The following is a 13,545-nucleotide window of genomic DNA, read 5'->3' as shown; positions in this document are numbered from 1 at the left end:
ATTACTCTCTCAGTAAAACATAAAATGAGAAGATAAGAACTGACGGACAAAATCTGTTAGGGGCTATGCCATACAGACTACGCCAAGATGGCGCCTGGCAGCCAGCCAGAAGTTGTTTTGATCACATCGGCAGTGAGGAAGTCAGTTAACATAAGCACACCCAGGTGTTTTATCATTGACCGTATTCAATTAAGTCCACACACATAGTGCGTGCACATGTGTTCCCGAGTGCTCCTGCTCGTGTCTGCTCGTTTTGACCTTTACTGTGATTGGACAGCTAGCTCCTCACCTGATCTTCGCTTAACTAGCGTTGGCCCTACCCTTTGCCTCCTGGAGGGGATATAAGCCGGCTCTCCTCCAGCGCCAGGGTTCCTGGTTTCTGAATCATCAATAAACCATTTTGTGAATTCAAGAGTCTTGCTACTTGTTTGTCTCCCATGCCAAATTGACTCCGCTGGATGGCATCAAATGGTGGCCCATATGGGGAACTCTGTATTCATCTCCCCTCCCAAGAACCCAAATGGTAAGTAGCGAGATAAGCTGCAGCCCCTCTCTCCAAGGCAGTTAGGTGCTCAGGATAGCTGACCAGGTAGTGAAGTGCAAAAATGCGTGTGCTTTGTGTTGCTTGTGTGTTTGTCAAATTCAAGAGTATTGCTACCCATTTGTCTACCCAAACAGTAAGTAGCGAGGTAAGCTGTAGTCCCTGTCTTTAAGGCAGTTAGGTGATCAGGTAAGCTGTAGCCCCTGTCTCTAAGGCAGTTAGGTGCTCAGGATAGCTGGCCAGATAGTGAAATACAAAAATAAATAGGATAGTAAATGAGCTCCGGAGTGCATGTATTTTGTGTTGCTTGTGTGTTTGTACTACTGTTAGTGTGGTCTTTGTCCTGTATCAAACTTATTTAGTAGTAAAAGATGGGTTCAGAAATATCACAAAATAAGTCTGAAAGGATAATTCAAAAAGGAGGCATAAAAAATATATTACAAGAAGGAGAAGAAGTGCTAGAAGAGATTGAGGAGGAGGTTAGCTGGAGTAGCCAAGAACAGGAAGGAGGTTCTGAGGAGGAAGGAGATACTGGGGAGGAACTAGAAAATGAGTGAGTTAACATTAAAAAGTTGCTAAAGGGCAGAATGACCATGAGATAATTACCCCCTCAAGTCCCCCTTGTCGGCCATGTTGTAGTGGAGTCCCAAGTGATAAACAGACCAGGGATCGCTGGGACCCTGTGGAAGGCCCATTAAGACTGTCCTGCCCAGTCTTGGTGGACAATCAGGGACAGCAATTTCATCAGGCCCTAGAGTTTAAAACAGCAAAAAATCTTAAAGAGGCAGTCGCTACTTATGGGCCCCAAGCTCCGTTTACCGTGAGTATGGTGGAATCCATCGCAACACTTAATCCGACTCCTAGTGACTGGGCGAGTATGTGTCGAGCAGTTTTGCATGGTGGACAATATCTAATGTGGAAAGTAACCAATCAAGAGCTCTGTGCAGAGACGGCTCGTAGAAATGCAGCCGCAGGTTTCCATCAACGAAACCTAGATATGTTACTGGGACAAGGACTATACGCTGAACAACAGCAACAAATTACGTATGATCCAGCGGTCAAACTTCAGATAGCTACCACCGCGGTTAGAGCTTGGAAAACATTACAAGGTCATGGGACTTCAAGGGCAATTATCCAAAGTTATACAGGGCTCAAACGAACCATATGCAGAGTTTGTAGATCCTCTGTTACAAACAGCCGGCAGTGTTTGGGGATTCAGAATAAGCAATGCCTTTAATAAAACAGCATATGAACAAGCTAATAAATGGTGTAGGGAAGCAATTAGGCCATGGAAAAATAAGGATCTCAATACCTATTTAAAAATATGCAGAGATAGTAATGAGTCAGCTATACAGGGTCAAGTACTAGCAGCTGCTGTCACCCAAGGAGTAGCTCAAGCTATGGGGGCCAAACCCCAAAGTTGTTTTTCATGTGGACAGCCAGGACATTTTAAAAGGGACTGTCCAAACCCAAGTTATAGTACATATAAAAAAATGCCCGGAGTATGTCCAAAATGTGAAAAAGGAAAACATTGGGCAAGTGAATGTAAATTTGTAACTGACATTGAAGGAAAACCACTCCCAAAAAACAAGATGAGGGGCCCTCAGGCTCGGGCCCCACAGATATTTGGAGCCCTGAAGGAAGGACAGCCAGTGGCGGATTCCATCAGAGTGATTCCTTGAACCCATAATCCATTAATTCCCTCATCAGACATACAACAGGAAGCACAGGATTGGACCTCTGCTGCTGCCAGAGTAGTACTAACTCCAGAAATGGGGGATCAATTACTACCTACGGGTATCTATGGATCTCTTAAATCGGGAACAGTAGGTTTACTATTAGGGCGCAGTTCTGAGTAATTGATCCAGGTTATGAGGGAGAGATAAAAATAATGGTCAGTTTCCCAAAAGGTATTTCTGTTATAAATCAGGGGGATAAAATAGCACAAATACTGGTGATACCCAATGAACATGACAAATATTTAGTAAAAAGGAATAAAAGAAATAAATCAGGGTTTGGATCCGCAGGGGAACCTATGACCATGCTTGCCTTGGATCTAAACACTCACCCCGTGTATACTATAAGAATAAATGACAAGGAATTTAATGGGTGATTAGACACTGGAGCTGATCTTAGTATCATAATATTGACCCTGTGGCCAAAAGATTGGCCTCTTCAAAAGGCTGACCAGACCTTACGAGGTTTGGGGGTTGCCTCAAACCCACCCTGGAGTGCACAGTTATTGAAATGGACAGATACAGAAGAAAATTACAGTACTTTCCAACCTTATGTCTTAAGAGATTTACCCATTAATTTATGGGGGAGAGACATATTAAGACAATTACAGATCAAGTTGACCAATGAACATGAACATACACATATTAACCCGATAGCTTGTAATATCATGGTGAACCAGGGATTCATACCTGGAAAAGGACTGGGAGCACATTCACAGGGAATAACTGAACCCATCCAAACTATGAGGAGAAGTAATAAAGAGGGACTGGGTTTTCAGAGGGGGCCACTGAGCCAATAAAAATTACATGGAAATCACAAAAGGCTGTTTGGATACCTCAGTGGCCCCTCAATATTCAAAAGTTACAGGCAGCCAGAGTTAGTAAGACAACAACTGGCCTTAGGCCATCTACAACCTTCTACGTCTCCTTTCAACACACCTATCTTTATAATTAAAAAGAAATCAGGAAAGTGGTGACTCCTCCAAGATCTTAGAGCAATTAATAATCAAATGGTAATAATGGGAGCAGCTCAATCCAGACTCCCTCAATTGTCTGCTATTCCGAAGGATTGGAGAATTATAGTTTTAGACATAAAGGATCACTTCTTTTCTCTACCACTGCATAAGAAAGATACCTGTAGATTTGCTTTTACTGTACCAGCTACTAACCATGAAGGACCCGATCAAAGATATGAATGGATAGTATAACTTGCTTTTCTGATGGGTCCAGTAATGGAACAGCTGCTATAGTCACGCCAACACAGACATTTACTTTTCTTTATCCTCCACAATCTGCCCAAAAGATAGAGCTTCTAGCCATTTGTCAAATTTTCCAAATGTTCCCAAATCAGCCATTTAATCTGTTCTCTGACAGCAAATATATAGTCAATGCTCTAAATATCATAGAAATTGTACCAAAAATATCCTCAGCATCTACCATTCATTCCTCATTATCTACAATTCAAAAGTTAATTTGGGACTGTAAGGAACCATTTTTTGTTGGACATATTAGGGCTCATACCGGGTTACCAGGACCTCTCAGTATGGGTAATGCTTTAGCAGACTTAGCTACTAGAGATGTACATATTTTTTCCACGTTCTTAGAAGCAGAAAATATTCATAAAAACTTCCATGTTAACACTAACACTCTTCAAAAATGTTTTAAGTTGACTAAAGAACAAGCTAGAACTACTGTCGAAAATTGTCAACATTGTGTCACTTATCTCCCAGTACCTCAAAATGGTGTTAACCCTAGAGGATTACAAGCCAACCATATATGGCAAATGGATGTTACTCATATCCCAGAGTTTGGAAAGATTAGATACATGCATGTGTCCATAGATACTTATTCAGGATTTATTATGGCCTCCTTACAGTCAGGTGAAAAAACAAAAGGTGTTATAAATCACTGCCTATATACCTTTTCTATTTTGGGCATTCCAAAAACAATAAAAACAGACAATGGTCCAGGCTATATATCCTTAATCTTTAAGCAGTTTTGTTCTACATTTAGTATATATCATGTCACAGGTATTCCTTATAACCCCCAGGGACAAGGACTCATAGAAAGAGCTCATCTAACCATTAAGACCTTATTAATAAAACAAAAAGGGGGAATAGGGGAGTCATATCCACCTAAGAACAGAATATCCATAGCCCTTTTTACCTTAAATTTTTTAAATTTGGATAAATCAGGAAAATCAGCAATGGATTGACATGCTGCAGTTGACAGTGACATAAAGCCACAAGCTTTATGGAAAGATGTTGTAACAGGAGAATGGAAAGGACCTTCCCCCATCTTGATTTGGGGAAGAGGGCATGTGTGTGTATTTCCACAGGAAGAAAAAACGCCAATTTGGATTCCAGAAAGGCTAGTCCGAGCAGTTAAGACGGTTCGTCAAGATGCAGCCGAGCCCTCTGGGTATCCTGCTGCTACTGATGACGGCGGTGAGTTTCGTCTAGGGTGAACAGTTCTGGACAATAGTCAGGGTATTGCCTTGACTGGTTCCAGTCTTTCAAGGTGGTGCAGTCTTTCTTTAGTTCTTTTCCACTAATGAATCTACTGGGCAAGCTACCCTTAGGTATACACCACCATTGGACTCCAAGTTTACCCTGAATTTATCACTAGAGAATGCATTATGCCTTGCCTTTGGCAGTGGCACACCTTGTGTGCAGTTGATTGATTGTACTTTGGCAGATATTACCTTAAATAAAGAAAACAACTCCAATACAAATGTCACTGGTTACATGCCCTAAGTTATTAGTAATAAGACTGATTTTTATATCCATTAGTATGGCCATTGCCAGTCCTTCAAAAAGCCTATTACTTGGCCTCCTTTATGGGAAGCTTGTCAGCACCTAGACCTGATAAAAAGGTCTCCAGTAATCTGACTTTTGGACCTTGGTATTTACCTAATCAGATATATATCACATCTCAAAGCACAGAAGATTTTATAGAAAATTTGGAATATAAAGGTAATTTCAACCCCTTATCCATTTGGTCCTTATGCAGGCCTAAGGTATGTACGGATATAAACCCCCTGGCTTTTGTAAAAGGAGGGTCTATAAGTGAAGGAAAGTGCACTGATCAAAAGGTTAATGGAATTAATACTGAAATACGTAGAGAGAGTGAAACAATTGTTTTTTTATGTACTCCTGTGTGTCTAGCTCTCCCTTTCCTTTTTGTGACTTCTAATGAGAACTTCTCTAGACAGTTATTTTCACAGATCGCACAACAATGGACAGATTCGACGAGCTGGTAACAAGGCTTTGACAGCAAATCCTCACCATAAACGCCACTAAGGTGGAAGTCAAACCAGAAGAACTTATCACAGGAGCATTAGATAAACTGACACAACTTGGCACCAAATTTGGGGGTCTCAAATCCCACACTAATAAGCTTGGGTGTCCTTGTGTTAATTCTATTCTACATTTACAAACACCTCAAAGCCAGTCAACAGACTCATAATGTGATCATAAAATAGGCCATGGCTGCCCTGGAAGTGGGACAATCTCCCAGTATATGGCTTAGTATGCTGGATCGGTAGTCAAAGACGGGTAACCACGGAAAAACACTGTACCAACCTAAGACAGAAGGGCCAACCCTGCTTTGGTATCCTTTGATGATGGGTAAGGACAGGATGTTGATTCCCGGGACCTAAGACAGACACGACCCCTGCCAGCTTCATTTTCATTTCATATAAGGAAGGGGGAGGTGTTGGGTGCTATGCCATACGGACTACGCCAAGATGGCGCCTGACAGCCAGCCAGAAGTTGTTTTGATCACATCGGTGGCGAGGAAGTCGGTTAACATAAGCACACCCAGGTGTTTTATCATTGGCTGTGTTTAATTAAGTCCACACACATAATGGGTGCACATGTGTTCCCAAGTGCTTCTGCTCGTGCCTGCTCGTTTTGACCTTTACTGTGATTGGACAGCTAGCTCCTCACCTGATCTTCGCTTAACTAGCGTTGGCCCTACCCTTTGCCTCCTGGAGGGGATGTAAGCCGGCTCTCCTCCAGCGCCAGGGTTCCCGGGTTTCTGAATCATCAATAAACCATTTCAAATTCAAGAGTCTCGCTACTCATTTGTCTCCCATGCCAAATTGACTCCACAGGATGGTGTCAAGAATCAACTAACTGAATCTAACTGATACTTATGGAATACTTCACCCAATAGCAGGAGAATATTATTTTCAAGTACACATGAAAATTTACTAGGATAGACCATATTTCAAATAATAAATAAAAATACTAAATTTTAAATAATTGAATCATACAAAGAATTACTCAGGCAATAATGGAATTAACTTAAAATCAACAATAGAAGGACAAAAAGAAATTTGCAAATATTTGAAAATAAAGCAATATGTTTCCAAATAATCCATGGATCTAAAGAGGACATTTCTGAGTGATGTTAGTAATACAGAAGATTAGGTGATTTCACATCTCCTTGCCCCACCAAAATGAATGATTAACCAAAAATCTACTGAGTAAAATATTTCTGGGAACACCCTGGAGTACAATTAAAATAAACTGTAGCAAATCAATGGAATACACAAAGTGAGGATGGCCATGTAGAAAAGCATAGAAAGTATTTTACCATCCCCAAATCCAGTACAGTTTACAACCCAAGATGGTCAGCTTTGACAGCCACACCTGAGAATAATGAACAGGAGAAAGACCTGAGAAGTCTTACCACCAAAGACCTCATAAGCCCTAGGTACCACTAAAGATGTCACAACTTTCATCGCCAAGAATTCTCACAGTCTTGGCAATGTTCACCCCCACTAATAGAACTCCCTGGAGTACACAACAGCGTGACCCTCCAGAGGAGTTGCTGGTGCATCCATATTTCTCCCAGGGCTAGTTCCATCCCAGCACCACTGCACATTCACCGCTGATCCTAACATAAAAAGGGATTATCTTAGCAATGCATTCCTTTCATGGGAAAAATGATTATAGAATGACCCGAGATGCCCTCAACAGCACTGTGGACACCAGCAGTCTTGGCCACCAAGGACACCTACGGTTCTTGCTGGCACTAACCTCAGCTGATGAAGCTGATAGAGTCTACACCAAAGCAGAATCCCCCGAGGGAAGAAGCTGTCTATGCACCATCCACAGAACCAAAGCTGTCATATACCAACCAGCTAGTGTTCTCCAACCCACTCACAAAAGAAAGTCCTTTTGCCAAAAGCCACTTTATAAAAGTCAGGAAGAAATGACTGCTCCTTCAAATGTGTAGACATCTATGCAATTCTACAAAGGAAAACAAATAAACAGCAGCAACAACAATAAAAACAAAAAATCAAAGAAACATGATACAATCTAAGGAATGCAATAATTTTCCAGTAACCAACCCTGAAGAAATGGAAATTAAAAATTACCTTAAAAAGAATTAAAAATAATTGTTTTAAAGAAATTCAGCAATCTCTAAAAGCACACAAATTGACAATTCAACAAACTCATGAAAAAATAAACAAAATAAAAAACTGAACAGTGAACCAAAAGTCCTGAGACTGAAGACTATGTGTGAAGTGAAAATGCAATAAAGATCCTCATCAGCAGACTCAATCAAATAGATGAAAGATGTGAACTAAAAGACAAGTCATTTGAAATTATTCAATCAGAACATTAAAAAAGTAAAAATGAGTGAAGAAAGACTTGTGGGATATTTGGAACTCCACTGAACAAACCAATATACACATTATGAGAGCTCAAGAAGAGAAAGAAGAAGGAGCAGTCAGTTAGCTTTTTTAAAAGAAATAATGGGGACTATTTAGGGCCTGAAATGGACATCTGGATTTATGAAGCTTAACAGTCTTCAAAGAAGATCAAATAAAAGAAGATTACACCAAGAGATATTATAATCAAATTATCAAAGTCAAGAACAAAGAAAGAATTTTGAAAGCAGCAAGAGAAAAGAGACTCATCACATTCAAGGCAACTTCCATAAAACTATTATTGGATTTCACAGTAGAAACCTCACAGACCAGTCAAAAGTGAAATCATATAGTCAAAATACTAAAAGAAAAAAATGTCAATCAAGAATACTGTAGCTCAGAAGTAGAACACATATTTAGCATCTGCAGAGCCCTGGATTTGATCCACAATACCAGAGAGAGACAGAGAAAGAAGAAGAAAGAGAAGGGAAAGGAAGAGGAGGAGGAGGAGGAAGAGGAGGAGGAGGAGGAAGAGGAGGAGGAGGAAGAGGAGGAGGAGGAGGAGGAAGAGGAGGAGGAGGAGGAGGAAGAGGAGGAGGAGGAGGAGAAACATATACCAGAAAACTTTCCTTTTCAAAATGAAGAATAAATAAAGTACTTCCCAGACCAACAAAACTGAAAATGTTATGCTAACCTGCCTTTTAAGAAACACCTAAAAGTGTTTATTCAAAGTGTAACAACAACAACAATAACAAAAACTAAACAGCAGCATGAAAGTATATAAGAACATAAATCTTCCTGGGGAAAATATTTACACAGGCAAATAAAGATTAATATAGCATTGTAATGGTGGCAAACAAATTACTTCAAACCTAATGTAAATGTTAAAAGATACATATCGATATGTATTATCAATAAATACATGATATAAAAGAAAATGTTGAGTGAAAGAACAAAAATTGCTGAGGGGAGTAAAAGTATTGATTTTTATTTTTTGGTATGTGATTGAAGTTGTTAACTTTAAAAAGATGGATATAATAATAAGATATTTTATGCAAACCTCATAAAACACCTATAATAGACACATAAAAGATAAACAGAAAAGAATAAGAAAAGCCAATACAAAAAAATCAAATAACAAAGGAAGAAAACATGAGAACAAAGAGTAGCAAAATAACTCTTCAAAAGACAGAAAACAATAAACAAAATGCCAATGATAAATTCTCACATAACAATTTAAGTATAAATGGATTAAACCTACTTATCAATCAAAAGTTAAACAGTGCTGAATGGATTAAAGAAATTAAAGAAGGGCTCTAGGCGGATACTGTGAACCGTGGGCAGGCAGCTCCCCCTCCTTCTACTGCTTCCTTCGTAACAAACTCCTTGAACCCGCCTTTCCTTCCCGCTGTCTCCTGCCCGTCGCTGAGCAACACTGGCTGCCTGCACCGCACCACCCACTTTCACAAACCATGGAGAGACTGGCTGTCGCCCAGGTCCATCAGCCTAGCGTGAATTGACAAGGACCAATAAACACGCGAGACTTGGGTTCCCAGAAGCGGGCCAATCGAGGAACCGCCTGCAGGGCCCGAAGGCGGGGCTAAAGAGGGCGGGGCTTGGAGGGGCCGCCGCGTCACCTGACCGCGGGAGGCGCCGCTTGGGCCTACAACACAGCAGTCACCTCAAGGTGAGCAGGAAAAGCTCTTGGATGAAGCCATACAGGCTGTGAAGGTTCAGTCATTCCAGATGAAGAGATGCCTGGACAAAAACAAGCTTATGGATGCTCTAAACATGCTTCTAATATGCTTGGTGAACTCCGGACTTCTATGTTATCACCGAAGAGCTACTATGAACTTTATATGGCTATTTCTGATGAACTGCATTACTTGGAGGTCTACCTGACACATGAATTTGCTAAAGGAAGAAAAGTGGCAGATCTTTACGAGCTTATACAGTATGCTGGGAACATTATTCCAAGGCTTTATCTATTGATCACAGTTGGCGTTGTGTATGTCAAATCATTTCCTCAGTCTAGGAAAGATATTTTGAAAGATTTGGTAGAAATGTGTCGTGGTGTACAGCATCCATTGAGGGGTTTATTTCTTCGAAATTATCTTCTTCAATGTACCAGAAACATTTTACCTGATGAAGGAGAGCCAACAGATGAAGAAACAACAGGTGATATCAGTGATTCTATGGATTTCGTACTACTCAACTTTGCAGAAATGAACAAGCTCTGGGTGCGAATGCAGCATCAGGGACATAGTCCAGATAGAGAAAAAAGAGAATGAGAAAGACAAGAACTGAGAATTTTAGTGGGAACAAATTTGGTGCGCCTCAGTCAGTTGGAAGGTCTAAATGTGGAACGTTACAAACAGATTGTATTGACTGGTATATTGGAACAAGTTGTGAATTGTAGGGATGCTTTGGCTCAAGAATATCTCATGGAGTGTATTATTCAGGTTTTTCCTGATGAATTCCACCTCCAGACTTTGAATCCTTTTCTTCAGGCTTGTGCTGAGTTACACCAAAATGTAAACGTGAAAAACATTATCATTGCTTTGATTGATAGATTAGCTTTATTTGCTCATCGGGAAGATGGACCTGGAATCCCAGCAGATATTAAACTTTTTGACATATTTTCACAGCAGGTGGCTACAGTGATACAGTCTAGACAAGACATGCCATCAGAGGATGTTGTATCTTTACAAGTCTCTCTCATTAATCTTGCCATGAAATGTTACCCTGATCGGGTGGACTACGTTGATAAAGTTCTAGAAACAACAGTGGAGATATTCAATAAACTCAATCTTGAACATATTGCTACCAGTAGTGCAGTTTCAAAGGAACTCACCAGACTTTTGAAGATACCTGTTGATACTTACAACAATATTTTAACAGTCTTGAAATTAAAACATTTCCATCCACTCTTTGAGTACTTTGACTACGAGTCCAGAAAGAGCATGAGTTGTTATGTGCTTAATAATGTTCTGGATTATAACACAGAAATTGTCTCTCAAGACCAGGTGGATTCCATAATGAATTTGGTATCCACATTGATTCAAGATCAGCCAGACCAACCTGTAGAAGACCCTGATCCAGAAGACTTTGCTGATGAGCAGAGCCTTGTGGGCTGATTCATTCATCTTCTGAGGTCAGAAGACCCTGATCAGCAGTACTTGATTTTAAACACAGCACGAAAACATTTTGGAGCTGGGGGAAATCAGCAGATTCGCTTCACATTACCACCTTTGGTATTTGCAGCTTATCAGCTGGCTTTTCGATACAAAGAGAATTCTAAAGTGGATGACAAATGGGAAAAGAAATGCCAGAAGATTTTTTCATTTGCTCACCAGACTATTAGTGCTTTGATCAAAGCAGAACTGGCAGAGTTACCCTTAAGACTTTTCCTTCAAGGAGCGCTAGCTGCTGGAGAAATTGGTTTTGAAAATCATGAAACAGTAGCATATGAATTTATGTCCCAGGCATTTTCTCTATATGAAGATGAAATTAGTGATTCCAAAGCACAGCTGGCTGCCATCACCTTGATCATTGGTACTTTTGAGAGGATGAAGTGCTTCAGTGAAGAGAATCATGAACCCTTGAGGACTCAGTGTGCACTTGCTGCATCCAAACTTCTGAAAAAACCAGATCAGGGCCGAGCTGTGAGCACCTGTGCACATCTCTTCTGGTCTGGTAGAAACACAGACAAAAATGGGGAGGAGCTTCATGGAGGCAAGAGGGTAATGGAGTGCCTAAAAAAAGCTCTAAAAATAGCAAATCAGTGCATGGACCCCTCTCTACAAGTGCAGCTTTTTATAGAAATTCTGAACAGATATATCTATTTTTATGAAAAGGAAAATGATGCGGTAACAATTCAGGTTTTGAACCAACTTATCCAGAAGATTCGAGAAGACCTCCCAAATCTTGAGTCCAGTGAAGAAACAGAGCAGATTAACAAACATTTTCATAATACGCTTGAGCATTTGCGTTTGAGGCGAGAATCACCAGAGTCTGAGGGGCCAATTTATGAAGGTCTCATCCTTTAAAAAGAAAACAGCTCACCATACTCCTTTCCATGTACATCCAGTAAGAGTTTTATTAAACTAGGTATCCCTTCCATAGATTGTGCCTTTCAGAAATGCTGAGGTAGGTTTCCCGTTTCTTACCTGTGATGTTTTTACCCAGCACCTCCGGACACTCACCTTCAGGACCTTAATAAAGTTATTCACTTCATAAGTGTTCAAGTCTGTCTGATCACCCCAAGTAGCATGACTGATCTGCTATTTAAAATTCCCGTGATCTGTAAAGAAAAAAAAAAAAAAAGACATACACACTTACCTTGGCTACTAATGAAGCTCTGTCGTTTTGTTTTGTTTCATTGTTGATTGTGTATTTTCTTCATTACTGGGGAGTACTAACCCAAAAGTCTGTCTCTTTGTTCTCTAGTCCAATTTGAGATTAATTTAGAAGGAATACTGTATGTGAATTCAGCTTGGGCTTTCCCCTAAATGCAAGGCCATGTGTAATATTTTCCCTAAAACTAGAATATATTAATGCATGTTTTGAGAATTTTAAAGCACCATGATCAAAACCAGAAGCTATATTTTGCATATTTGGACTCAGCCATCCATTAAGAACCTATGTTGTCCTGGATATAGTTATCAAAATAATTTGGTTTTGAATAGTATAAAATAGAAAATTTGCGATCTGTATAATTTATGTATAACCTTCATTATTTGTAAATTTAACGGGAAGTGCATCACAATTATGATTTTTTTGCACCAGTGAAACAATAAAGTTGCTATTAACAAAAAAAAAAAAGAAAGAAATTAAAGAAGACAGATAAATGGAAAAGTATGCAATGTCCATGAACATTTCCCACTTGCAGAAAATTCTACTAACTATGCATCATCACTTTCTGCTCACTGTGGACCATCTCAAGCAGAGTAACAGTCAGACTGGTGAAACAACATACCAAATTGAGAAGGAAGAGCTCCAGAATTGTTCTTGACACTGACTAGATGGCTGTTGTCTACTTCCAGAGCAGAATGCGGTCAATTAATAAAGGCATGAATTGTCAAGAGGGAAAAAGTTAAACCCTTTAACCTGGACAACAGTTTCCTGAATTAAGAGCCAAATATGGGCTCAAGAGGTCCCAGAGGAAAAGAAAAATCCCAAGTGCCTGAACCATAATATCTGGTTTATCAAGTTTTGTCCCACTGGACTCCAGTACACCTCCTTTTGAGACTGTGAACTCAAATGATTCAGGGATTCCAATACCCCTTGTTGAAGTCCCAGAGTTCATGAATACAGCTTCTTTAAAGTCAGAGGGTCTGGATACAAAGTAAAGTAAATGGAGACTACTGGAGGTCCAAGAAAACTAACTGATAAAGGCAGGGGAGAAGAAAACTATGACATGGTCAGATGGAGGTAAACTGAGAAAATAGTTATACTACGGAATCAGATGAAATGGAATACATAGATGTAAATAAAATCAAGAACTTTGACTGGATAGCTAAGTGATAGTGTCCTACTGGCATGAATCTAAAATGGACCTGAACCCTGACAACTTGGAAAGAAGATACCTGAATGGCTCAAGT

The 13,545-nt window shown here is 40.0% G+C and overlaps 1 protein-coding gene across 1 annotated transcript; it reads left to right on the top strand.

Annotated features, from left to right (window-relative positions):
- Positions 1–4,679: 4,679 nt before the first annotated feature.
- On the top strand, positions 4,680–12,447 carry LOC306639921 (vacuolar protein sorting-associated protein 35-like; the record flags this gene model as incomplete). Its single annotated transcript, XM_079103600.1, is given in 5 exon segments — positions 4,680–4,724; positions 9,593–9,725; positions 9,728–10,230; positions 10,234–11,076; positions 11,080–12,447. Coding segments are annotated over 5 exon segments (2,436 nt in total). The 3' UTR covers positions 11,992–12,447.
- Between the last annotated feature and the right edge of the window lie 1,098 nt (positions 12,448–13,545).

Source organism: Sciurus vulgaris, assembly GCF_902686455.1.
Source record: "Sciurus vulgaris genome assembly, chromosome: 11".
In the NCBI taxonomy this organism is placed as follows: domain Eukaryota; kingdom Metazoa; phylum Chordata; class Mammalia; order Rodentia; family Sciuridae; genus Sciurus; species Sciurus vulgaris.
The sequence above is the reverse complement of the archived record's forward strand: the minus strand, read 5'-3'. Positions and strand labels throughout refer to the sequence as shown.